The sequence below is a fragment of the Pinus tabuliformis genome, chromosome 4_2, assembly GCF_031772625.1.
Source record: "Pinus tabuliformis cultivar Carrire ecotype Pingquan chromosome 4_2, CPIR1, whole genome shotgun sequence".
Classification (NCBI taxonomy): domain Eukaryota; kingdom Viridiplantae; phylum Streptophyta; class Pinopsida; order Pinales; family Pinaceae; genus Pinus; species Pinus tabuliformis.
In genome coordinates, this window is record NC_142304.1 from 488,681,128 (window position 1) to 488,707,026 (window position 25,899).

At 39.1% G+C, this 25,899-nt stretch overlaps 1 protein-coding gene across 1 annotated transcript in view; it reads right to left on the reverse strand.

Annotated features, from left to right (window-relative positions):
- The window catches only part of LOC149170098 (uncharacterized), a 28,789-nt gene extending 9,823 nt beyond the window's left edge, over positions 1-18,966 (reverse strand). Inside the window, exons 1-2 of the mRNA XM_089427249.1 lie at positions 17,860-18,966; positions 17,454-17,604 (exon numbers count right to left, since the gene is read on the reverse strand). Coding sequence (XP_089283375.1) covers positions 18,135-18,842 — 708 coding nt within the window. The 5' untranslated portion in view covers positions 18,843-18,966 and the 3' untranslated portion in view covers positions 17,454-17,604; positions 17,860-18,134. The remainder of the gene's footprint in view (positions 1-17,453; positions 17,605-17,859) is intronic.
- Between the last annotated feature and the right edge of the window lie 6,933 nt (positions 18,967-25,899).

The window sequence follows — 25,899 nt, forward strand, 5'->3', positions numbered from 1 at the left end:
ACAAAAATTGTAAACAGGGGTGATCTTTGGCTTAATTATGTTGGAAGAGAAATCCTCATTAAGTCAATCCTGTCAACAATCCCTCTATATCAGTTTCAGCCCTTCAAGCCCCCAAGAGTGTCTTCAATAAATGGGCAAATATGTAAGAAAATTCATGTGGGAAGGAGGGAAACAAGAAACAATGAAATATCATTTAGTAAATTGGAAGACGGTCAGGGCTCCAAAACAACATGGAGGTCTAGGAATCACAGATCTGGAGATATCTAATTTGGCAATAGGAGCAAAAATGTACGGGAGTTTGATCATGAAGCCGAGTCAATGGTGGTCCCAAGTGATAAATGCTAGATATTCGTCCCAGCGAATTGATAGTGGGGGACGGGAGGTCTCTGGTATGGACTCTCCCATCTGGCGATTAATCTTCTCCTTCGGGGATATTATCACCAAAAATATAAGCAAAATTCCGGGAAATGAAGCCTCCACAAAAATTTTCTCTGATTCAATTATGGGGCTCCAGCCCTTCGACTCTGACCTATCCCTAATGAATCTCAAAAATTCTTGTGCAGTAGGGGGGAGGAAAATTTAAGCCGGAGTGTGGAGTGGAACTAGAGAGGTGGTTGGAAGAGCTGGAAGCTAGAAAATATCCCAGAGGCGCTTCTCATACAAAGAGACAATATTTTAAAGAAGTTAAGGGGATGTGCCCCCATAGCCCTGTTTGAGGCAGACAAGTGGGGTTGGAAGAATGTCAGGTGTGCAGCCACTAGTATTTGCAAATGCTCTTAAACTCCCAAATACCTCCAAAAAAACTCTATTTGGGGGAAATATGGAAAAGGAATGCCATCCCAAAAGTCAATTTTTTCTGTTGCCTACTTTCTAATAAAAAAAATCTTACAACAAAAAATCTTTGAAAAAGGGGACTGATCGGCCCCTCAAGATGCGTGCTATGTGAATCCAAGGAGGAATCAATCCCCCACCTCTTTCTCCACTGTCATGTGACTAAAGAAGTTTATGTTGTGCTCCTTGTGCCTCTTTTTTGTGGAACAACTTAGCCTCTGGACCCCCTGATCTTCTTTAGCTCTTGGCCCAAATCCTATTTGGGCTCCCTTAAGGCCAAAAGCAATTTCAAAGAAATATGGTTGGCTCCTCTGAAATATGTCTATTGGCAAATATGGTTATCAAGAAATAAGACAATATTTAAAAAGTCTCGGCCTATGGTTGGGGTAATAGCCATGACTTCCCTTTCAACTTGTATGGAATTGTACAAACCAGATTCTGATCCATCCTTGGATAAGATTGAATCCGTCTGGCTTGCTCCGTGGGTGTCTCCCCGCCTTTCAGGCTCTGGGGAATAGTTCCCCCTCTCGAGCAAAGTGGATTCTAAGGTTGTCCTCAGAAGCTCTGGTGGACTGGCTCAGATGCACAAATAAATGGACCGTTCAATTCGTTGGGGGCATCAAAAGGTAACCCTGGGGTGGCAGGAGGGGAAGGGATTCTCATTAATCCCGAAGGAATCATTGAAGATAGATATGCTTGGGGGCTTGGATGGAAGACAAACAATCAAGTTGAAGCGTATGGATTGTTTCTGGGCCTCACCTGGGCCCAAAAGAAAGGAATAAAAATCTTGCAGGTGCTAGGAGACTCCATATGAACTATGCCTCATCTGCAAAAAACACAATACTAAATCAAATTATCAAGAGATCACAAGGGATGATCCCATCCTTTGATTCGGTGACCTTCTTCCATATTCTAAGAGGAAATAATGAAGAAGTCAACAAACAAGCTAACCTTGCTTGCCAACTAATAGAAGAAAGGAGTGTGGTGAATGATATCGTGGGCACGATTAGTATCCCATAATTTTGCTAATGACTTACAATTCCTGGATAGTGGAGGCAGCTCTAAGCCTTGCTTGGGTGCTATCAAACCTTAGAATTAGGGAATTTGATTATAAATTCATCTCCTCCCCTTATCCCTCTCTCTCCCATGCCCCTCCCTCCCCCTCTCGGACGATGTGGATTTTGAGGTTGTCCTCAGAAGCTCTAGTGGTCTAGCTTGAATCCACAAATAGATGGACCCTTCAATTCGATGGGGCATCAAAAGGTAACCCTAGGGTGGCAAGAGGGGGAGGGATTCTCATTAATCCTGAAGGAATCATTGAAGATAAATATGCTTGGGGGCTTGGATGGAAGACAAACAATCAAGCTGAAGCGTATGGATTGTTTCTGGGCCTCACCTGGGCTCAAAAGAAAGGAATAAAAACCCTGCAGGTGCTGGGAGACTCCATGATTATAATATGGCATATGAACTATGCCTCATCTGCAAAAAACACAATATTAAACCAAATTATCAAGAGATCCCAAGGGATGATCCCATCCTTCGATTCAATGACCTTCTTCCATATTCTAAGAGGAAATAATCAAGAAGCCGACAAACAAGCTAACCTTGCTTGCCAATTGATAGAAGAAAGGAGCGTGGTGAATGATGTCGTGGGCACGACTAGTATCCCATAATTTATTTAATGACTTACAATTCCTGGATAGTGGAGGTGGCTCTAAGCCTTGCTTGAGCGATATCAAACCTTAGAATTAGGGAATTTGATTATAAATTCATCTCCTGCCTCCCCCTGCCTTTGCTCTCCCTCTCCCCGAAATATCCTTCTCATCCCTTCCCCCTATCTCTCCCCATTCTTTTCCCCGCTCGCGCCCCTCTTATGTTCCATCCTGTCTCCCCTCTTTTCCGTCATGTTCACCTTCCTTGCCCACCTCTCACCCCCGCCACTTAGACCCCGTAGAGCATTTCCTTGCGTTCTCTGGCTTATCCAGGGGCCTCGTGGCAAGCGTGTCCTAGGCTTTCACCCGCAACGTGTAAGTTTTCATCACTCAGGTACCATCTCTATTAATAACAGGGATCTCTCGGTACATTTTTAGTTCATTCACCATGGTTATCTATGCAGGATAAGGGGAAGTGAGGAGCAACATTTATTTCCTAAACACAGATCAATCCTGAACACTCGTGGGAGGAAACTCAGAAGGAGAATGAAGGACAAGGATCAATGCTGGGAAATTAAGGCAGAAGGCTAGGAATTAATGGAAGATCATTGAGATCATAGCCCCATCAGCTTCCTCAACAAGACCGACAACATCTCGTAGCACTATTATTGCTATATAAGGAACAACAGTCGAAGAAGTTTGCATGGGTTAATGCTCCTTCCTGCTCAAGTGGCCTCCGTGCAAGCCTTGAGGCTAAAGCTAAGGTCGTTGAGTGTTTGTAGTGGGGACTGGATTACTGGGAAGGATTCTAGGGAGCCTAGTGAGTTGGAACTTTTAAGTGTGAAGTTGTTGGGGTCTGCGAGTCTAAGGGTTGTGGTTGGTCTGAGGGGTAGCGCCATGGTGGGAATTGTTATTTTGTTGATCTGGGAGGGGTACTTGGATCAAACCCTCAAGAAAATTTTGGACGTCGACCTGCAAAGGGAGGATTGCCAGAATTCGGTGGTCTTTGACACTTCAGTCGCTATGAATCTTCTCAAGCTAGAGAAGCATCGTGGTGCAGTGGGCCTGAGGGTAATTAACAGACAGGATGCAATTGCTGGGGCGGGTAATGGTATACTACTGAATTGGGAAGCATGGTTGATCTCGGTCGGCTCTAAGTCTGCTAGTGGTAAGAAAGCTTCTACTCTTCTAGTTTGTGACGTGTCTTGGGACATATCCTTAAGGTGGTGGCTGGCCCGTAAGGTGGACTGGTGGGTCAAGGACATCCTGGACTTCTGGGGGAACAGAAATAATTGCGACATTCTGGGATGTCAGAAGATGGATCCGCAGGGTCAGAGTGCAGAAGACGGTCCATGGTCAAGCTCTTGGTCCACATGGTGCTCGGGTCCACAAGCTCGGGTCCACATGGTGCTGGAAGTCATCGGGTGGGCAGGAGAATTCAGCCAGCATTCACCACTTACAAGCAAGAGCACTTGGAGTTTAGAGAAGGCCCGGCAGCACTGCAACACAACATGTACATTCAGCAGCAAGAGAATCTCATAATGCAAGAGAGACAACTAGAGAAGAGAGATAGAATCTGTCAGCGAGAGGATGAAGTGGAAGCACTGCGTCGACAAATTCAGCAACTGAAACTCATGGTGGCGAAGATCAGCAAGAACAATGAGGAGGACTCCATTGAACAGGACCTACACAAGAACGCCAAAGTTGTCTACACCAAGCTAAACTTGAACAATGCAGTGCCTCTGGACTTTTAGACTGTCTTTTCTTACTTGGTTTTCAAATGACAAAATGTAAATGTAAATTCTTGTTACTTCAATTTTGGAGAATTTACAGTGATAAGAGATCCGTGAATGGGAATTTTTATAAGCACTACAGAGAACACTTGTATAGTGGGTATGAAATAATGTATCACCCATCCTTAGAAGACTGGAAATCACTATGTAAAATCTCGGTTTTGTTTGCGAACGAGAGCGCCATATTTAAATATAAAAAAAAAAAAAAAATCTACTCATTCTAGTTAAAAAAAATATTAGCATATATAATCTACTTAATATAAGAAAAACATCTAAAATTATTATGCCACTACTTCAATAAAATATTCTGAAATCTTTAACAAAAAAATCCAACAAACACATTTGTGATTTTGAAAATGCAATTTAAGTTATTCCAGTAAACTCTTGCTGTATTTGAGACCCTTCCTACATTAATACAACTTCTTTAGATATCTGATCAAAAAAAGTTATCGAAATCGCTTTTTACCTTCATAAATTGATTCTAATTGGTACTGATATTATGGTCTCAATTTTACATTTATTGTCTATCTAATCTATTAATAATTTAAAGTCTCCCAATACTTATAAATATTTTTCTATTTTTTTCATAAAAATATAAAATGTCTAAAACATAACTATTCATTTACTAACAACATATTTCAAAATATATATATATATATATATATATATATATATTCTAAAGATAGCCTATGGGACAAATTGCTTTTTCATCTGGTATTCGACCCTTTTACTGTGAAGCCTCACACAATAAACGGTCCCAACTTCTCGACAAACCCCTCGCTAAATAGATTATCCCAAGAGCTAGTTGTCAGAATCTCTACATAACTTTCCATGTTGTCTTTGAAGGCCTCACATTTTAAAATGAAATGCTTTTATGTTTCCACTTTTCTGGAACAACAAAAATACATACTCTTTCCTCCCACACTTCTTTTGGCATTTTCCAATGCCATGTTTCACAATAGAGTTGATGAGAATTATGAGTGGGATTAAACACTTCAATATAATATTTTTTCTCTCCCTAGCTTCTTATCCCTAGTACGTTTGTGGAACTTATCCATAACAAAAGTTTTTATCTTTTTACTGTTTATGGGACACGTGTTCAAGCAAATACTCCATTTACTAAACCATTTGTTATTTTGTTGCATCCAAGGCTTCTTTCTTTTGCACAATATGTCATTAAAGACAATCTTAGAGCATCTTCCTTTTTTAAAAACAATGTCCCCTCCATTATAAACATGTCTTTTCATAATTAATTATGTGTTCTTTTAATATTATATAATGTTTTTCTTTCAAACATTTTTACCTACCTTTAATAGCTAGCTTGATTTTATGATATTAAATATTTTTCATTTAAACATTTTTACCTACCTTTAATAACTAGCTTGATTTATGGCCAATTTGTGTAGGGGTCATATAAGGCCTTGAAATATCAGGTTGTCAAATAATGCAAGGTAAAGACTTATAAGCATTTGTAGATGCAGTGATTATTTAAGAATATAGACAACAAACAAAAGCAAATTGATGCCATTTGTTGTGTAAATTATTGTCATAAATGATTTTAATGCAAAATACAAATTTCATTGTTTTAACTAAACACTTACTGAATCTTAACTTTTGTGAATTCACTATAAAAATCTTCCTACTTTTTTTTGGGTCAAGTAAGAGTGGAGCCTTCAATTAACCAAAAAAAAAATTACATATGGTACACGTCTTTACAAGTGTAAAGACCAGCAAAAGACAGACCCGTTGATGATAAACAAACAACAGGGTCAACAAAACCCAAAACATTACACACAAAAACAAAATTAGACCCCTGGTCATTATTCCTGAGTGTTCAGACTGTTGATCTCTCCCCAATTCTTATCGCTCAATCTCCACTGTCGATATTACCTTCAATCAGATGGTTGATATTCTCTCTGATCAACAGAGTTGCATGGTGATCTTGCACCATAGATATCCTGCAGAGTTTCATTGCGGAACTTTATATCTCATCCCTTCCGCCTTCATTACAACTCTGGTTAATCCTATAACCGCGCGTGTTAGCTAAACCCTACTTCTACATGCCAGCTCGTCCATTATCACAATCGCGCCTATAACATTATTGGTTCCTCTTTCCCAAGCCTTTTCGCTATTCTTCAATGCCGGTCGTTGATCAGCTTCACAATCCAACAGTCGACGCTTCATCCCATTCTCGGCTTATCGCACATCGCAGTTTCCGCAAGCCGCCAACACTTGATTCCTGCGAAATGCGAGAGTTAACCTCCGTTGTTCGATCAACCCTTTGATCTGACGATCCATAGTCCATCACAACATCACAAACCTCGACTCATCGCAATATCGCAAATCTGGGTTTATCGCTGACCAGACTCTTTACTGAATGTGATTTGTGATTAAATCTCCGCCATCAATCTGGTTCTTGATCCGACGGTTGTCGCAACATCGCATCGGGAACTTGCGCGACACTTAACCGCTTCCCGGAGCCGATATAGATTATAAACCTTGGTCTATAAAACTTCAGGTCCGCTCTTAGACTTAACCTCCAACCACTTTAAAACCCAATATCCATTCGATAGCAGAGGCACTTAAATCCTACGGTTTGCGACCTTTCAACTAGCACGCGGGTTACAAATAGTTGAACCCTCGTAGTTACTTGTGACATCAGCATTTGGAAATAAGATCGACGGTCAAGATTTATTGCGGCACTTCAACCAGGCTCAAGGACTTCCGCCCTCTCCTACTCCCGCTAATCTTTTCCACCATTTATGTCCGTTGATCTTACATGATCTAACGACTCCTGTGCATTGTTACCTCACCTCTTCGTCCTCATCTTCACTTCAAGTTTTTGTTGTTCCTTCAACTCTCGCTAGTCTTCCTCTTGCTCATTATTCATGGTCTGGAGGTACGCCATGTCTTTGGCTGCCTGTCGTTGACAATCATCACGCAATTTACTAGAGGGTATAGACTCCCAGTCGTACCGAATATAGCTTTCCTTACATAGCACCCCTTCATTCGCCAGACGATCAGCTAACATATTGGCTTTTCTTCGCACATGAACAAAGCTGACGGTTCTCAAGGTTCGCAAGTGGGAATGAATACGCTGAAAGACCTGCAAGAGCATCCAATGTTTCAACACTTTTCCAAGTGCCGTTCCATTACACATTTTCTTGGCCGCATTAATGACCAATTCAGAGTCAGCTTCAATGATGGCGTTGTGTAAATTTGACTCCATCAGGATTTCCAGGCACTGCTCTAAGGCCATGAGCTCCGCCATGTTATTAGTGGCAGTCCCCAAATGATTGTGAAAGATATCCTTTATGTGCCCCTGCTCATCTCTTATGACGCCGCCAAATCCAGCCATCCCTAGGTTTCCCTTAGAGGTCCCGTCTATATTGAATTTCAAAAAAACATGAGGAGGTTGCTAGATATCTTTACCAACAGATGTTTTTCTCACACCCTTGACAGTGCCTTGGGGAACCAGAGAATGGAGACCCAACTACAGTAGTATGCGAGCATCTTGGAGCACATAAAGGCTCCTCTGGAATTTTCCACATAAGGGCTCGTATTGTATCTTTGAGCTGTCGTAAAATTTGGACAATGATGTTCTGGGTCGAGCTTGTTTTGTTCTTGAAAATCCTGCCATTGCGTTCTTTCCAGACATCCCAGATGATAAAGCCTGGAACTAGAGTCCAAGCCTTGTCAATGATTTCATTACCTGAGACGTCTTTCCTCCAAATCTTCAAAGTGCTGGTGATGCTCCTCCTGTAAGCCACATAGATGGCATTTGGATGGGCCAACAAAGCCCCTTTTCAGAAGATTCTCCCATGTGAGAATTTTCTTTTCGTGAACTAACCACATAAACAACTTGATTTTCATCCATTGCGAGTTCTGCGAAAGGTTATTCCAAACTTGATCAGGGTTTGGATAATCGATACCTACAACCATGCGTTTAGCTTCTTTGAGGTTGAAGGTGCCTTCAGTGTTTCGATCCCATCTCAGTTGGTCAGACAAAGGATGACACCAAAATCTTCCTCTAGTCTAAGTCAAGAACAAGAGACTCTGCCTAGGCCTTCAAAGGACTCTCTTCATTATAACCAAGATCCTTCCACATTCTCCATTTACCATTGTTCCTTACCTGATCCCAGAAGTCACTTACCATAAGTAAACCTTTGTTGTCAGTGTCATTTTTTAGAGCAGTTAGTCCTTTCCTAAACAAATTTGGTTCCTGCTGCCAGTTATCCTCCCAAAACTGTGCAAGGTTCCCATCTCGGATCTCCCAGAAACTATGCTTCTGGACAATGGCTTTATTCTCCCAAGCAAGGTTCCAAATGTGGGAGCCCTTGATGAGCCCTGACATTCGGATATGATCCCTCTCCTGCCAATTATTTGCATATTTCTGCTTCCAAAGCTTGGCCCAAGGGGTGGTCGATTCCTTGAGCCACCTCCACCAAAGTTTGGCTCCTGAAACTCTGCTGAGGATTTCAAGGTCATGTAGCCCCAAACCACCATGTAGCCCACATCTTTCTCTCTTCCCCTTTGCCCCAAAGAAAATCTCGTTGAATACTCCTGATTTGTTGCATAACTCCTTTAGGAGCAGGAAGAGCTGAAAACATGAAAATGGGTATAGCCTGCAGGATAGCCTTAGTAAGCACAAGACGCCCCGCCATATTCAAAGACCTGCAGGTCCATTTCCTAACTTTGTCCTAAAGTTTATTAGTTACCGGCTCCCACACTCCCTTGCTCAGAGGTTTGTCAATAAGAGGCATTCCAAGGTACTTAGAAGGTAACTGATCCCTTTGAAACCCAAGAATTCTGGTGAGGTTCCTCTGAATAGCAATGTCAATGTTAAAAAAGAACACCTTTGATTTGTCAAGGCTTACCTCTATACCAGCGGCCAATGCAAAGTCGTTCAGGATTTCTTTGAAGGCTCTGGCTTCCTTGACCGTAGGAATGCCCTGCAACATTGTGTCATCAACAAATTGTTGATGAGTAGAAGCAGCACCATCCGAAGATAGTTTCAGACCCTGGATTTTTCCTTCAGAATTTGCCATATTGATCGTAGCCCTTCCATCATGAGAACAAAGAGGAAGGGGGAGAGTGGATCCCCTTGTCTGAGACCACTAGAAGGCATAAAGGTTCTAGAGGGAGAGTTGTTACGCAAAATGGAGAAGCTGGCCGTGGATACATGGGCCATAACCCATCTTATCCAGTTGTGGTCGAAGCCATAAGCTCTTAGCACTACCCTGATGTAAGACCAGCTTAGCTTATCATATGCTTTCGCTAGGTCAAGCTGCATGATCATACCAGCTCGTAAGCTTGTATGATGTTGTTGAGAATCTGTCTTCCTTCCACAAATCCAATTTGTTCCTCTGAGACGGGAGCAGGAAGAAGAGGCTGGAGTCTATTAGCGATCACTTTGGAAATAATTTTGTACACCACATTACATAAGGCTATGGGTCTGAATCTGTGTCGTGTCATAGCTTTTTCCTACTTTGGAATCAAAGCTATGAAAGAGGCATTAAGAGCTTTCAAAACAGTTTTGGATCTTCTAGAATCTTCCACAACATCAAGGATATTTTGTTTGACTGTTTTTCAGCAAGCTTTGAAGAAGTCCACGTTGAAGCCATCAGGGCCAGGAGCTTTCCAATTTTGCATCTCATTGATAACTTCACTAACCTCCTCTTCAGACACTGGCCTGTTAAGATTGTGGTTGTCTTCCCTGGTTACAAGATTAAGAATGAACTTGGTGAATTCGTTAATGAACCGAGATTTGTCAACGAGAGGTTCCTCTACTATGCTAAGGAAGTGTTGAACTAGGAAAAATTCCATTTCTTTGTGAGAGACAAGCTCTTTCCCTTGAGAATCTTTAAGTTTTGAAATTTTGTTATGAGATCTGTGATCCAAGGTTGATCGATGAAAAAACTTAGTGTTTCTTTCTCCTTCTCTAATCCACTTCACCCTCGATTTCTGTCTCCAGAAAATCTCCTCTTGCATGCATTGATCGTCCTATTCCTTCTGAAGAGAGTCAGCCTCAATTTTCCGTTTCTCGGTAAAACCTTCTAAGATGATGATCTGATTAATCTCCTGGAGTTTCTGCTCAACTTCTCTTTTGGCTTTAAAAATATTACCAAACTCTTTTTTTGTTGCCTAGATTTGATGTGTTTAAGTCTCTGCTGCAACATGAACATTTTAGTGACTTGAACGGGCATATCTTCCGCCCACCATTTACCAATACTGCTGGTGAAGTCAGGGTGAGAGAGCCACACGTTTTCAAACCTAAAAGGTCTGTTCCTCGGTGTACCCATAGAAGTAGCTTCAAGCTGGACAGGCCAGTGGTCCAAGCCTCCAAAGGGAAGGACTGAAGCTAACATATCAAGGCCTTTGAGAAAGATTTCCTCTAAGATTATGAACCTATCTAGTTTAGAGGCGACTTGAAAAGCCCCTCCCCTCTTATTATTCCAAGTAAAAGTGCCATTTACTGTTTCGATGTCCACTAGCCCCATGTTATTCATGAAGTTCTAGAAGGCAATGGAATCTCTTCCTAGTTTTCTGGTACCACCTTTTTTCTCTGTAAGAGATCTGATCATATTGAAATCCCCAGCCAGAATCCAGGGCATATCAGGACATCTCTCTCTCAGCTTCTCAAGGGAGGTGAGAAGCTTAAGTTTGTCTCCTAATTTTTGAGGACCATAGACGTTAGTGATCATGTAGATCTCCTTATCACCCAAAGGTTGAATCACCAGCGATAGATAGTTCCTAGAAGCTTTAGCATCCAAGATTCCAAGTTTTTGAGGATCCCATAGAGTAAGAATCCCACCTGCCGAGTTATCCGCTTTAACCTCTAGACTCCAAGTTTGTTGTGTATCTCTTTGATCTTGTCCATCGAACATTTTGTTTCCTGAATAAAAACCATATCTGATTTTTCTTCTTTCATTCTACTGCTAAGAGTTCTTTGTTGTAAACTTCATTAAGAAAGGTTTGTAAAGGAGTAACTGGTAAGATCCCTCATCTTACCTGAGTTAATCATAAGTTTCCCACATTCGGTCCGCAGCTCATTCTGTGTTTTTCTTCCTCTTTCCTACTCGAGTTCTTGGAAGAATGCATCGGTGTATCCTCCATCGTTTTCACTCCCATATTCTCCTGGCTAACATAGTTTCTTTTGACTCCAGAACACTTCATTTGTGATCTCCAGAGGAAGAGCTGTTGAACCCTGTCAAACTCCTCTTTTGGCAGAGTCTACCCCTTTGGTGATTCCCTGCTCCAGAAACTTTTCTAGATGTAAATTCTCCCCCTCTAGAATCTCCTACAGTTCATGGTCTTCCCTTCCAGCCTCACTTGGGGTCATCTCGTGGTCCTTACTAAGCTCCATAATGCTCGGCATATCATCCTTTTGTTTGTTGTTTTCTGGTATATCCTCCATATTAGTATCCCTTTCCTTCTCAGTGGGAATATTCTCCAATTGTTGGTTTGTCCCGTTGTTTTCGCCTTCGTCTTCATTAATTTTCTTTTGGTACTGCTTGCTTCCTTTCCCTTTACCCCCAACCTTAGTAAAACTTTCGAGATCCTTGCCTGTAGTGGCTTTCGTATTGCTCTCCAGCTTGTTAAATGGGCAGTGCCTGTATAGGTGCCCGTGCTCATGGCACTTACAACACCTAAATGGGATGTGTTCCTCATCATACACTTCTAAAATGATTGCATCTGGAAGTGGCCCAGATAAGTCCATTTCCACGCATATCTGTGCGTATTTGCCTCTTAGAGTAGCATCTGAGATCTTTATAAAATGCCCTAGCTTGTAAACACCACCGTGAAGAAGCCCTTGGACCCAAGGTGAAGGTCAATTTTCACCTTTGGTTTCCAATGGTTCCTTATCCATGCTTGCAAAGCCTTCTCCGTCGGCCAAATCCCCATAAATTTACAGATAATAGCATACTCTGACATGTGGTCTCTGTGTACCTGCAGCGCTGGGTCACTTAAAACGACTCGAGGAATAGTGGTCGACTTAGGTCTACAAACCCCTGATGTACTCATAGGAGCAACTTTCAAACTGATAATCTCTATCCCCTTCTCCTTACTAGCTTCCTCATGATTCTCTTCTTGTCCTTAAGGTCTGATAGTTTCCGATTTTTCTGTATTCTTAGCCTCTGTTACCTCCTCCGTTGGTTTCTTGAAGCGATGCGATCCAACTCCCTTACTTTTGTCCGCAGCCACTTGACTGTAGGAGGGAGCTGATCTCCCTCCTCCGCGCCCCGCCATGGTGACCAGCGACAAAACCCTAAAGCAAAACCCTCATGGATGGTCCACCCTCTAAACACTTGGGGATTTTCAATAATTTAGGTAACATCAAAAAAAAAAAAAACTTCCTACTTGAAAACTTTAATAATTTTATTTATTTTAATATGCTAAAATAGAAACCTAAATTCAATGTCGCTTACAAAATGGAACCTTGCAAATCATAAGTTTTAATAATTAAAAAGAGTTTAAAGAACATCTAAACTATTATAATGTCGCTTACAAAAATAGAACCGTGCAAATCACAAGTTCTAATAATTAAAAAAAATTAAGATCTTTATGCATAAACATGAGGAGAATTTTTATACCTGTGCTATCAATTACTTTTTACATGTTAGAGTTCTGCTAGCAAGGCTGCATATTAGATTTGTTTTGATAATGATATTTTATATATAAATATTTAAAAAAAATATTATTTAATCCACATTATATTTTATGAATATATTTTGAAGTGTTTTTATAGCTTATTTTATTAAGCTGACATATGCTGATGTTAAAGTCATAGATGTCCATGAATATACTTTGTTTCTTTGGGTGGGATCACCCTCAATTGAAGGAGGATGCCGCTATTTATAACTTCTCTACCGATGCTACCATCAGCAACAAGAATGCCATTTTCCTTAAATGGACCTTCAATTTCCTTGAAGCTGTCTTCTGGAGCAGAGTCATCTTTTACCCGACGCATGTTACTTTGAAACTAGAAATTTCAGGTTTCGAAAGAAATTTAGGCACTTCAATTTGCATATTCATAAATTTCCTAGGACATTTTTTTCCTCACAGATGCAGTGTCCTAACATAATGCCCACCAAATTACAAGCTTCGTTAATTTTCGAGATGTCAAATGATGGATGGCATTTTCACAAACCTGTCAATGCATATTCTGATTTCTATTGATTGCTCCTCATTTTCAGCAAACACTGCGTTCCTAACTAAACAGGAAATCCTGCTAGCCCAATTTCATAGACTCTCCGAGGCATATTCTTCTCTACAGTACCTTCCTCCAATTCCGGTTAATGATGGAGTCAAATTGCCAACATCCCACAGATCCTTGAAATAGGCAACACCTTTCATAAATATACTGACGTATTTGTAATGTCGACACCTTTCATAAATATCCTGACGTATTTGTAATGTCGACACCTTTCATAAATATACTGACGTATTTGTAATGTAGACACCTTTCATAAATTTCCTAGGGCATTTTTCATGTCCGTTAATGGTCATTTTATTACAAGCATAGTTAACTTTCGTAACATATCAAATTCATGGGTCGCATATTTTTACAAAACCGTCAACGCATATCGTTTTTAGTAATAGTCCAGAACAGAAAATCGTGCGAGTCAAATTTTATCACTACTCGGAAGCATCTTCTACTGTACAATACCTGCCTCTAATTCCTAGGGCATTTTTCATGTCCGTTAATGGTCATTTTATTACAAGCATAGTTAACTTTCGTAACATATCAAATTCATGGGTCGCATATTTTTACAAAACCGTCAACGCATATCGTTTTTAGTAATAGTCCAGAACAGAAAATCGTGCGAGTCAAATTTTATCACTACTCGGAAGCATCTTCTACTGTACAATACCTGCCTCTAATTCTTGTTCGTGATTAGGTCAAATTGCCAACATCCCGCAGGTAATTGAAATATTCTTTCTACCACTCTTCAATTCAAGTCTAGTCGGCTCAAATCACAAATCTCCCGTAATGCAACCAAATAACATCTTACACAGGGTTCCTCAAGCCTCAAATCACAAATCTCCCGTAATGCAACCAAATAACATCTTACACAGGGTTCCTCAAGCCTCAAATCTACGAGTTTTGAAATAGTCAAATATATTCCAAGCTTATAGAATTTTATGAGCAAGAGCAAATTTTTATAGCTCGATGTACAAAAAAAAAATATTAATGGAAATATAAATCGATAAATTTTGTTAATAAATTTAACAAAAATTTATGAAAAAATGAAAAACTCCATAGCTTAAAACCCTGCTGCGCCCCCGTGTTCCGGGGACTTGTGGAGGAAACAACCTTAAATTTTTTTTGGGGACTCAGAGACTTCCGTGCCTCCACGACATTCTGGGCAGATTTCAGGGACATTCTGGACAGATTTCAAGGATAATCTAGGCATATAACTTTAATTTTGACAATCATGGGCATTGATGATTGGACAATATGATCACTTTTCCCATCCATTATTTTTGTATTGTACTTAATCTAATTCTGTTCAAATCATGGGTTTTCTATGATAATGGGTTTCAATTGGGTTTCTAGTCATTTAAATTTTGCGTTTTCAACAACAAAATTAAATATAATCAAAGTCTCTATGTCAAGAAAACAAGGAATATTGCAATCATGGACATTGATGATTGGACAATATGATCACTTTCCCCATCCATTATTTTTGTATTGCACTTAATCTAAATCTGTTTTTTAAGTTGCAACTCAAATCATGGGTTTTGTATGATGGAGTTGAAATTGGGTTTCAATACGAAAACAGGAAATGCAACATTTCAAAGGGTTAAAGCTTGTGGTTATTGCTCTTGCTTTTTCTCATTTTCCAAGTCATTCAAACCCAACACTTCCCACCCATCCCATCTCAAACATTGTGAAAAACAATCAAATAGTAGTGGGTTGGATTGGGTACACTAAATGTTTGAATAAATTCATATTCCATCACCTTCTTAATGAAATATGAATCTAATCTCTCTATAGAATAATCATAATTAACAGAAAATATGAAGATAAGTTGCTATAGAGACAGTTCTCACAGACAATTCATGGACTTTATTGCAAATTGAAAAAGTTACACTAAAGTTTCCTAAAGCTAAACTGCATTTTACACATTTCTAGGAGCCAATAATGGAAAGTCACTCAACCCTTTCTAAGTTGCTCAAGATTTTTTAGAATTGGCAAATGTAAGATTTTTTAGAATTTTGGAACCTCACAGATCCTTAAAATTCTTGAAGTTCCAGTCCGGGCCGGCTCGGTACAAAAACCGGTCCAAAGGCCGGTCTATTACCAAACCGGCTGAGCCTGTCACCGACTCGGCTGGTTTGGTAACAAACCAGCCGGCTTGGCCGAGTCTGACTTAAACCGGCCAAGACAGTGAAACCCGGTCAGCAGCGGAATTTGGAGGGAAAGCAGACTCCAATCTTGGTTATTTTTTGGTTTTAGGTTTTTTACTTGTCAATCTAACCTCTCCCAAGCCTATAAAAACTACCTAACCCCGGCACATTTCCTCACAGCTATCTCATTGCATTTGTGTGAGCATTTATCAGGTGTTTGTAAAGAGTTGTGGAGTTGGTTTTTGGTGCAAAGTGAGGAGTCTTGGGAAATCAATGGATATATCATGAGCCTACTTTCATTATATGTTGTATTCTCTATATTCTAATGCTTTTTGTTTGGAAACATGAATGAAAATCTTTAAAATTATGTTTTATAATTATTTAATGTTTTTTTTACAACCACTGAGTCACTGAAATCAACTAGGCCGAGTCAATACCGAGTTGGAGTTGAAGTCGACCCTTGGCCGGTTCCAAATCTGAGTCACAGTTTTAAAACATTGGTCTAAATTGGAAATGACATTTTATTCGAAACTAAACTGCATTTTACTCATTTCTAGCAGCCAATACTGGAAAGTCACTCAACCCTTTCTAAGTTGCTCAAGATTCTTTTAGAATTAGCAAATGTAAGATTTTTTAGAATTTTGGAAGGTAAAATGATTAAAGTAACACAGGTTTGTCGCCAATGAGCAGAGAATTGCGAGAGAGGCTCTTATCAAGTTTCTGGATTCGATATTTGGTATTGCATGTCTGTAATTCTTCTCGTGGAAAACTTTCATGGTGGTTAAATTTGTTTGGGTAAACTCCGTTTATGGCATTCAGCTTGTAGATAAAAATGGTACTGAATGAACACGCTGAATTATAAAGAAGTATCCAAGAGAGTACAATCAGCAAAGCAAAAAACGGGAGTAAATTTGGCATGAAAAATATCCCAAATTGTTCAATTCAACTCTTCAAGAAAATGATGATTTAATTTTTGAAGCAATTGACATGTTGGTGTAAACAATCTATCTTTTATGTGTCCCTTTTGATCTTTATATTTTGAACAGTTCAATTTCTTTCACAACTACTGTTTCTGTATATAAGGTCTGAAAACACCTAATATCTCCACAACATTACCCTAGTTCAAAGTCAACGAGGCTCGAACTCGTGCATCAAAGCTGCCCATCACATGACTTTCCCCCTATCCTATAAGCCTACATCTAACCTACTCTATCCAACCGTGCCCAGTCTATTCTACCACCTAACCTACTCTATCCAGGCCTGCCCAGTCTATTCTACCACATCCTACATCTAACCTACTCTATCCAAGCCTGCCCAGTCTATTCTACCACTTGATACCTAATTCTAAATTATCTTATAAATTCAGACTGTTCAATCTAAAATACCACCTAACTTACTATTCTGACTAATCTGCGGCTTATCCTAATCGTTAAGCAATCTGTAAATGACATCTATATTCTGCCTTTCAATCTAAAATACCCCTCTACCTAACTATTTTGACTAATCTGCAGCTTCTTCTAATCGTTAAGCAAATTCTAAATGACATCTCCTCATAGTTAAGCAATCTGTAAATGACATCTATATTTTGACTATTCAATCTAAAATACCCCTAACTAACTATTCTGACTAATCTGCAGCTTCTCCTAATCGTTAAACAAATTGTAAATGGCATGTGCATTTGCAGGACTTCCCATGTAATGATTTTTCATAGCCCTTACGCAATGTATTCTCAGGCATTGAAAGAACCCACTTGCCAGCACTTTGATTAATAAGAAGAAAAATAAGAAGAGCAGGATAAAACCGATTAAAATTTAATACATACCAACAGAACGACCCCTCCTGTTTGCCAGAGAAGATTTTCTTTGGAGATCCACGATATCTTTGCGGACTAGATACTTGAAACAGAGTACTGATAGTTCGGGTTTTGAGCATTGACGCCCGCCTCTGTTTCTTTCTTCCTCTGTAGCTTAGCCCTGAAATTCAATATAGAAGATCAATATCTCAATTCCTTCCCATACTAGGATGTTGTGCACACAGTTACTGAGCTGTTACATTTCAATCCATGTTGTAACCTATCTTTGTATTTTACGTATTCAATCCGCAATGACATTCTTCCTAATAAAGACAACAGATGTGCCCTAACCAAACAGATAACCGGCGCTGTCCTATTTATAATAGCCTTTGGAAAAAATGAAAATGAAACGCCCGAGGATAGGGTAAGAACATACCAGAGTGGATTTAATGCTTATAAAAGCAGAGCATTGCTCAGTGAGGTCCGAATCGAAGATATTCAGTCCTGTCCTCTGTTTCTGTGGTCTTCGCCCTGCAATTCCACACCGAAGCAAAGATCAGCCATCGAATTCCCTCACATGCAAATGGGGAGGTTTCATTACCTGTCCCGGAAAGCCCGGGGGCGCATTACCGCCTTGTTTGGGATATCCCCTGCAATTCAAGCAATGATTTGCCTGCCATGAAAGTAGTTATGGAGCAATGTAATGCATGGCTAGCTACAGGCAATGAACTTGCATGAGCAGAGGATGATGCCCGAGGTGATAGTCAAGGTAAGGGGAAGGGAGAACCGAGAACACCATCTGAGAGGGCTGAATCTGGTCTCCACACTGGAGCTTTTCATCTTCTTAGTAGTCTGAGGTTCTCTGGACAGATCAAAGCTTATGCCCTTCATTCTGAGCTCCTGAATACATCTGCTCAGAGCCCTGGAATCGCTTCTATCTGACTGAAGCATCTTCATAACTTTTCCCTGGAGAATGATCTTGTACTGAATGGCACAAATGAGAGCCAGAGACGTAATGAGGGACAACGTAGAAGGAATCCACCATCTAGTACAAGTGTGGGCATTCTCCTGTGTTGCTGCAGTGAAGAGCAGGGTGAGAACGATCCCATGGAAGGCAAAATACAAGCAAGCAAGGTGGAAGATCTCTTTCTTGATGCTGTCAATTCTTGATTCCTTCACTTCAATGCGACGGGCAATAACTTCCTCTTCCCTCTGCCACAACTTCAAAAGCAGAAGATGGCCTCTGCTATCAGCGATTTCTTCTAATGGATGCTGTGGGTGCTTCGCAGGAGAAGGTGGTGAGGGAATATCAGAAGGGCTCCCATCCATAACATCCGCAGGGATCTCCACAATGTGAGAATCAACAGGCACATTTGGTTCAGAAACAACAATCACATCTTCGCACTTATCGGTGGCCATTTTGGCAAAGCAAATTTCGAATAGCAAACACAAAATCGAAAAGATGCCACCAACGTTTTCGAAAACAGAAAATGCAGAATGAATCTGCGAACTTTAAAATCGACAGATTGAATTCAATCACAGAGCGCTTGTAACAGGTGGTTGGTCTTAACATGGTGGGGTATTTAATGGGGATCGGCTAGGTTGAAAAGGGGTTTATGGCGGTGCAACGGCTACATTTTAGAAATAACGGTTACATTTTAGTAATTCAACCCATCGGTCTTAGGGGCGAGTGCTCTATGTTTTTAATTTAATTAATATCCAACGTTTTGTTTTTAATGCTGTTGTAATGTCCAACGTTTTAAATTTAATTTAATTTGATATTAATATTAATGGTGACGGAATTTCGAAAATACAGTTTGTGTGACATATTAAATCTTTCTATCAAACTAAAACCATCACTGTAGTATGAAATTTAATATAATAGTAATTAGATTTATATGTAAAGTTAAGTATAAAATGGTGTTGTGTTAGATTTCAAAGTAATCATTACATTAATTTTGAGGGAGGAATTATTTATATTTTTGAGGTGGAATTATTTAATATTTTTTTAGGAGGAAGTAAATTAAGAATGGTAAATTTATATAGTTTGAGTGGGTTTAATGGTTAAAAGAATATGTTTTCAGTCATAAGTTTAAAATTAGAGGGGTTGATTATGTATGTTTTTTTAGATTTTAGTAGTCAAATAGTTGTGGGGAGGTGGGCCCTTTGTTCCACAAATTTGGCGTTTGGCTTGGCCATGACCTTAATATTGGATAATAATAATAATAAATAAATAAATTTAAAAGTGTATGAAGTGATATTGTTTAGTTTTTAAAAGATAATATTGTTTATGGTTAATTATTTTTAATATAAAATGGTTTTTTAATAATTTAAAACGTTGAAGTGTTTTTTAACAATTTTATGTACTTTAAAAAGTAAATTTGCATCATCCAATGTTATGAAAAATTATTTTTTATTTTTATTTTTATTTTTTTCAAATTTTATTATTATTATTATTATTAATAGAAGTAATAGTTATATTAGGAGATTCAATGGTTTGTAATTAAGATTAATTAATTTGCATAAATGGAATTTTGTATTTGGAACCTAAATTAATATTTATATATATATATATATATGTGTGTGTGTGTGTGTGTGTGTTAAATGTTTAGCCCAATCTCATTAAATTTGGATTAATTAAGATTAATTAATTTGCATAAATGGAATTTTGTATTTGGAACCTAAATTAATATTTATATATATATATATATATGTGTGTGTGTGTGTGTGTGTGTGTTAAATGTTTAGCCCAATCTCATTAAATTTGGATTAATTTCAATTTAAACCTTTTTAAAATAAGCTAAAAACAAATTATAGTTTTTAGAGTGCAAATTCTAGTCCTAAAAGTGTCCATATCAAGTTTCCAAATATATATTTTTGATTTAGTATACACATTTCTTGAAATTAGACACTAATACTTTGGAATCTAATTAGAAGCTAATTTTACACTTCACAAACTTTAATTTGACACAGAACTTTAAATTACATTTAACATATATTATTCATAATTTTTTAAATTTATTTAAAAGTATTACCAAACTAATTATACTTATATGGTTAAATATATAAAAACCTAAATAACTTACTAACCATAAAAACATTAGCACATTAAAATATATATATATATATATATATATATATATATATATATATATATATATATTAAATAAAATAATTAATTACATTATTTAAGAAACAAGTTTCATGTTTTAATAATAGATGTCACATCGTCCACGGGGTTTTGGATAGATTGTGATTGGGTGCTCTGTTAAAGCACTTCTTGATGTGAAGTCACTGGTTTAATTCCCCACCCCGATCAGGGTGATAAATTGGACATAGTCCTACCAAACTTACAAAAAAACAATAAATGCCACATCATTCATGTGTAACAAGAAAAGTCACAATCAATCTAGAAAATATGTGTTATTAATATTGTCACAATTGTAACCTTTTGTGATTACATAGTTCCCTTCATCATTAAAAAAATGTTTTTCATTAAAGTGTTTATAATCAATGTGATTCTAACATCATAAGCATTGTCATATGAGATTTACGATTGCGGACAAAAGTATCTCCCCTAGGTCAGTGTATAACCTAGAACAACAGAGAGACAAGGAACACAATGTTTTTCCTTAAAGTAAATAGATGACGGAGTGAGGCCTACCTAGAATCCTTCGCACACTTTGCTCCTTTAGCTTGGAAGCTCCAATTCCAACTCTGAATGCCAAAATTATAACTTGCACATTCAGAGAACACAAGCCAAGAAACTATGAGATCTATGTAGTATCATCTAAGTACTTCATTCAATAGATCAACATGGTATTAAAATAAGTGAAATAACAACATCACATATAGGAAAACAATGAATTTTTTGCATTAATATAAATGGAAGGAGATTACAACCATAAGCAGCAGTTGATCTTGTAGAAGAGTTTCTCCAAGTTGTTGACTTGTCCTTTCCTTGTCACAATATGCACCACCAATCACCCTAACTACATAAGATGATAACCACTCACTACAACAGCATAAGGGCAGAATCACTCTCCAAAAGCCAACCCCCAACCACATAGAAGGCTGGGAATATATAGAGAAGTAGGGTAAGTTGGGAGTTCTTATCCAATTACCAATCTAGGGTTTGAGATCCACCTTTGATGGAGGGATAGGATCAAAGGATAAGTGGTGAAAACTCCAAAGTAGGGAAGGATAGGATCTGAATGTTTTATCCAAGGTAAGTAGTTAAAACAACTTCTGGAAACTCCTAGAAGGGGAAGCTTCCAGAATCTCGATCATTCTCTCGGATTTCTAGAACCAACACAGGTGCAAAGGGGAGCAACCTGTTGGTGACCAACGAATGCCACAGTGGAGAAACTTGTAGGTGATCACACCCTAATAGGCTTACAGGGAGTGTTGGTCCTCAAACTGGCTCAAATGACGTAATTTAGGGCTGAATTTTGGGGGATGAAGGGAACATGTTTAGTGCTTTGTGCAAGATGGTGACAAGGGGGGAATACGATGTTGATTGATCTCATTAAGAGGCTCACTGATAGGATGTGACAAAATGGCCTATAAGAAAATGCCCCCTAAAGCGCAAAGTTAGAGATGATGACTGATGACTGAAGTGCTTTACCTTGTGATAAGTCGGGATCAAGGAAAACCGGTGAGCTTCATCTGTTATAATACATTTACAATATGACATCTTTGTTTGTTGAGGGAGGCATACCCATACTCAGCTCATAAGCTAACATAACATGTACAATGATCAAAAGATGCGTCCATATATGAAACTAGTGGACCCATGACTGGATGACTATCTATATGATCATGACCATCATACATTGTGATCTTTGTATAACTCCTGAAATCGCAGCCTGGATGGATGAAACTAGATCTGGGGTCTTCTATCTCATTCACACGACCAACCAATGTACGAGTCTAACCATGTGAATCAATGAGTTGGAGTCGAACATGGTAGACACCATCTGATTATCAACCAATGATGTAAATCGTTAATAGATGTGAGAGAAACCACTAATGATGTTAATGGCTCTCAAGGTACTATAGCACAATCTGTATGGTGTGAATGAATGAGTTGATGTTGAACACCACACAGAATCTTTCGGTCGAAGGCCATTGATGTAAACCTATTGTCGAGAACGAGGAAACTTGCCATTAATGTATGCAAGCACTAAGGTACCTAAGGTGTGTTTCTAAGTCAACTTCCTGGATGATGTGCTGATGTCGACAGGAAGTGACCCATCGCGGGAAGACTTTGATGTATCCCCCATCAATGACACAAAACATGTATCATGATTGAGATAGAATGATCAGAATGATGCTGAAATAGAAATGGATCAGGAAAGGTAGACATGAAATGAAGGCTTAAGAGTATTGTAGCAGAGATCAAATGAATGACTTCTCTTGAATACACCGACAACACTGAATGGAGTTGGCGGCATTGACCCAAAACCGAAATTGATGCTCTGAAAACGGTATGATAACCAAAATACAAGTAGATTACCCAACTCAACAGCCATAGAGATGAAGTGGAAGAGTGTCGTATTCAAGAGCGACTCACAGTCATTAATGTGGAGTAGGAAGATTCTCTCTGCGGACATAGACAATCCCTCTAGCCCAGGGGAGAGGGTCTAGCCACAAACAAGACAATCTGACATAAGTTCCCTTAGATTGAGAATGGATAAGATCCTACCTCTTGTATCACTAATCCTTGTTTGATGAAGTCCTTGCGCCTTTGCTCCAGTGATCAACTCCTTAATGTCAATCAAGCACCTGAAACAAATGAACAAGAAACCAAAGCACACATGATAGCATACAATATATTCAACCTACTTAAGAGGCTAAGGAGTCTTAAGCTACCAAATAGAATATGCAATTGATATAGGAAACAAAATATCAGTTGTATTATTATGACAAAAAGGAAAGTACAACCTTCGCCTTAGCGTTGCAGGTTTCCTTCGACGTGTCCGGGTTCCAGCACCACTGTTAGCATCTCATGATTCACCTCAAACAATGGAAGTTCAAGGCTTCTTCCTCTTTGCTGCAAACCAAACAAAATACAAACTTATTCTCCCTTTACAAGCACAAACTAGAAGGCTAAAGCTCTCAAGAGTTCTTTTGCTATCAAGATTTTGCAGATTATTCCAGCCCTTTCATTAGATAGTTGAGGTTGGAAATGGAGAATTTTATATAGCTTGAGAGAGGGGACATGGATCCTCTTATGATGGGAGAGGGCTTATCACTTTTTGTTTGTTCCATTTTAATAGGGGAAAGAAGCCCAAACAGTCTCTCTTGGATTTATCTCGACTAACCATTTACCAAACTTCTGTTCACAAAGCTTCTAAACTTGGAAGCTTCAACTCCATTTTTAAAAACTTTCCAAAACATGATCTGCGCAAGTCATGGATGGACTACTGACGTCGACCGATGCTAGGCTCAGTGTTAGACTCTGCAAATCGATGCGGGGAAGAAACTGAGTGATAGCGCCGACCTTGAAAACTGAGTTTGAAGGAATATTCTTGGGAAATGATGTAAGAGGGAAATGTTCTGCATATGAAGAGTGATGTAAATACATGTTCTTCATAATAGGAAAACACATGAGGGTCACTGTAGAAGTCCTCTAGGATCAAGGAACGGGGGTACAGGGACAGTAACAAAAAATGTTGTAACAGATGCCCCCTAAATAATGAAGGTCGAACAAGAGTGAGGGGTGAAATGATTTACGAGTAGATGCATGGAACTAGAGACTGTCGTCAGAAAACTTGCAAGAAAGCATAGATACATATACATCACTGAAATCTCTGATAAAAGATGCATGAATCGTGGTATGGACACAGTCATCCAAAAAAGGATCATGTAAATGGATCCAAGGTATGGGTGCAGCCATCCAGTAAGAAGGATCATATCTAACCCAAGGTATGGTCGCAGCCATCTAATAATGAGAAGGATCACATATAACAAACTCATGGTATGGTCGTAGCCATCCATCTTAAAGAGACATGTATAGAAGCATGATCATGTCACATTGTCTCACAACCTGGACTTTTGTAACTGAGCCCAGGGTCTTGCGCTCCAACATGACCCGATCAAAGTACAAATTCTAACATGTGAATCGATCAGTTGAACATACTAGAAAATCATTTGATTACTGGTCAATGAACCGTTAACAAGCATGAGATAAACCACCAATAATGACAATGGCTCTCAAGGTACCATCAACACAATTCACAGAGTGTGAAATAAGGTACTAAAGTCGAACACTTGTGAAGTCACTCGATCGAAAGCCAATGATGAGAACTTATCGGCGAGTGTAAAGAACTTGTCATTATGGCATGCAAGCTCTAAGGTACTGGAAGGGAGTCTCTCAGCCAACTTCCCGGATAATGAGCTGAAGTCGACAAGAAGTGACCTTGTCGAAGGAGGGCCATGATGTATCCCACATCATCAACACGAGACAAGGGGATGCAATGATTATGGATGATATAGAGAATCAGGAATGAGTGTAAACTGCAGAAGGATTAACTCTTGAACATATCAACGACACGACTTCAGAGTTTGGAAACTTTTTGGATCCATAGGATCGGGGGTCATGATGACGTGGCAGAGATCAAATGGAAAGGAAAAAAGTGAATGACCCAAACCTAGGAAGTTCAATGATGAAGTGAGGATATCCCAACCTGACACAAAGCAGAAGAGTGTCATGTTCAAGAGTGACAAGCTGCCAACACAACTAGTAAAAATTTCCCATTTTCCCCCACCATTTCTGGCAGGTACCCCAATTATTTTTTATCACAATCTTGAAGGGGATAACATATGCTTGTAATATAATTCCATCCTTCGGATAGATCCGACCTAGTAAGATTAACGAGCCCTAGGAAGGAGAAGCTCACGTCCGTCATGGTGACGAATCCGATGTCATTAAATTTTAACAAGTTCGACAAAGGAAAAACTCAGTATCTTTTTCATGTTTAGAGAGTTTGAAAAAGGCACAGAAAAGAAAAATCCAAAAGGTCCCTTTTCGTAAAGTTGTCTCTTGAGCCCGAAAAGGTAGAAAACAATACTCGAGAGAACCTCTTGACCATGTCATCCAAGGAGTACCTTTTTTGTAAATAATTTATGCCAACTCGAAAAAGGGGTAAACGTATACTGGGTAAATGACGTTTCAAAACCATTTATGAGGTCAAAACAACAAGAGCTCGGCAATCTTTTCGTGTTTTGAGAGTCGAAAAAGAGCTTGAAGAAGACTCCTTGTTTTTATTTTCTTTAACGAGTCAAAAAGGGAAAAATACTCGGTAATCTTTTCATTTCATTTTTTACGAGTCCGGAAAAGGGCTTAAATACGACTCCTGTTTTGCATCATCATCGGCAAACCATCACCGTTTGCTGCACAAGGAGCAAATGCATTATCCATTTCTAAGGGAAAATGGCGAAAAATACTTTTAAAAACCATAAAACATAGCAA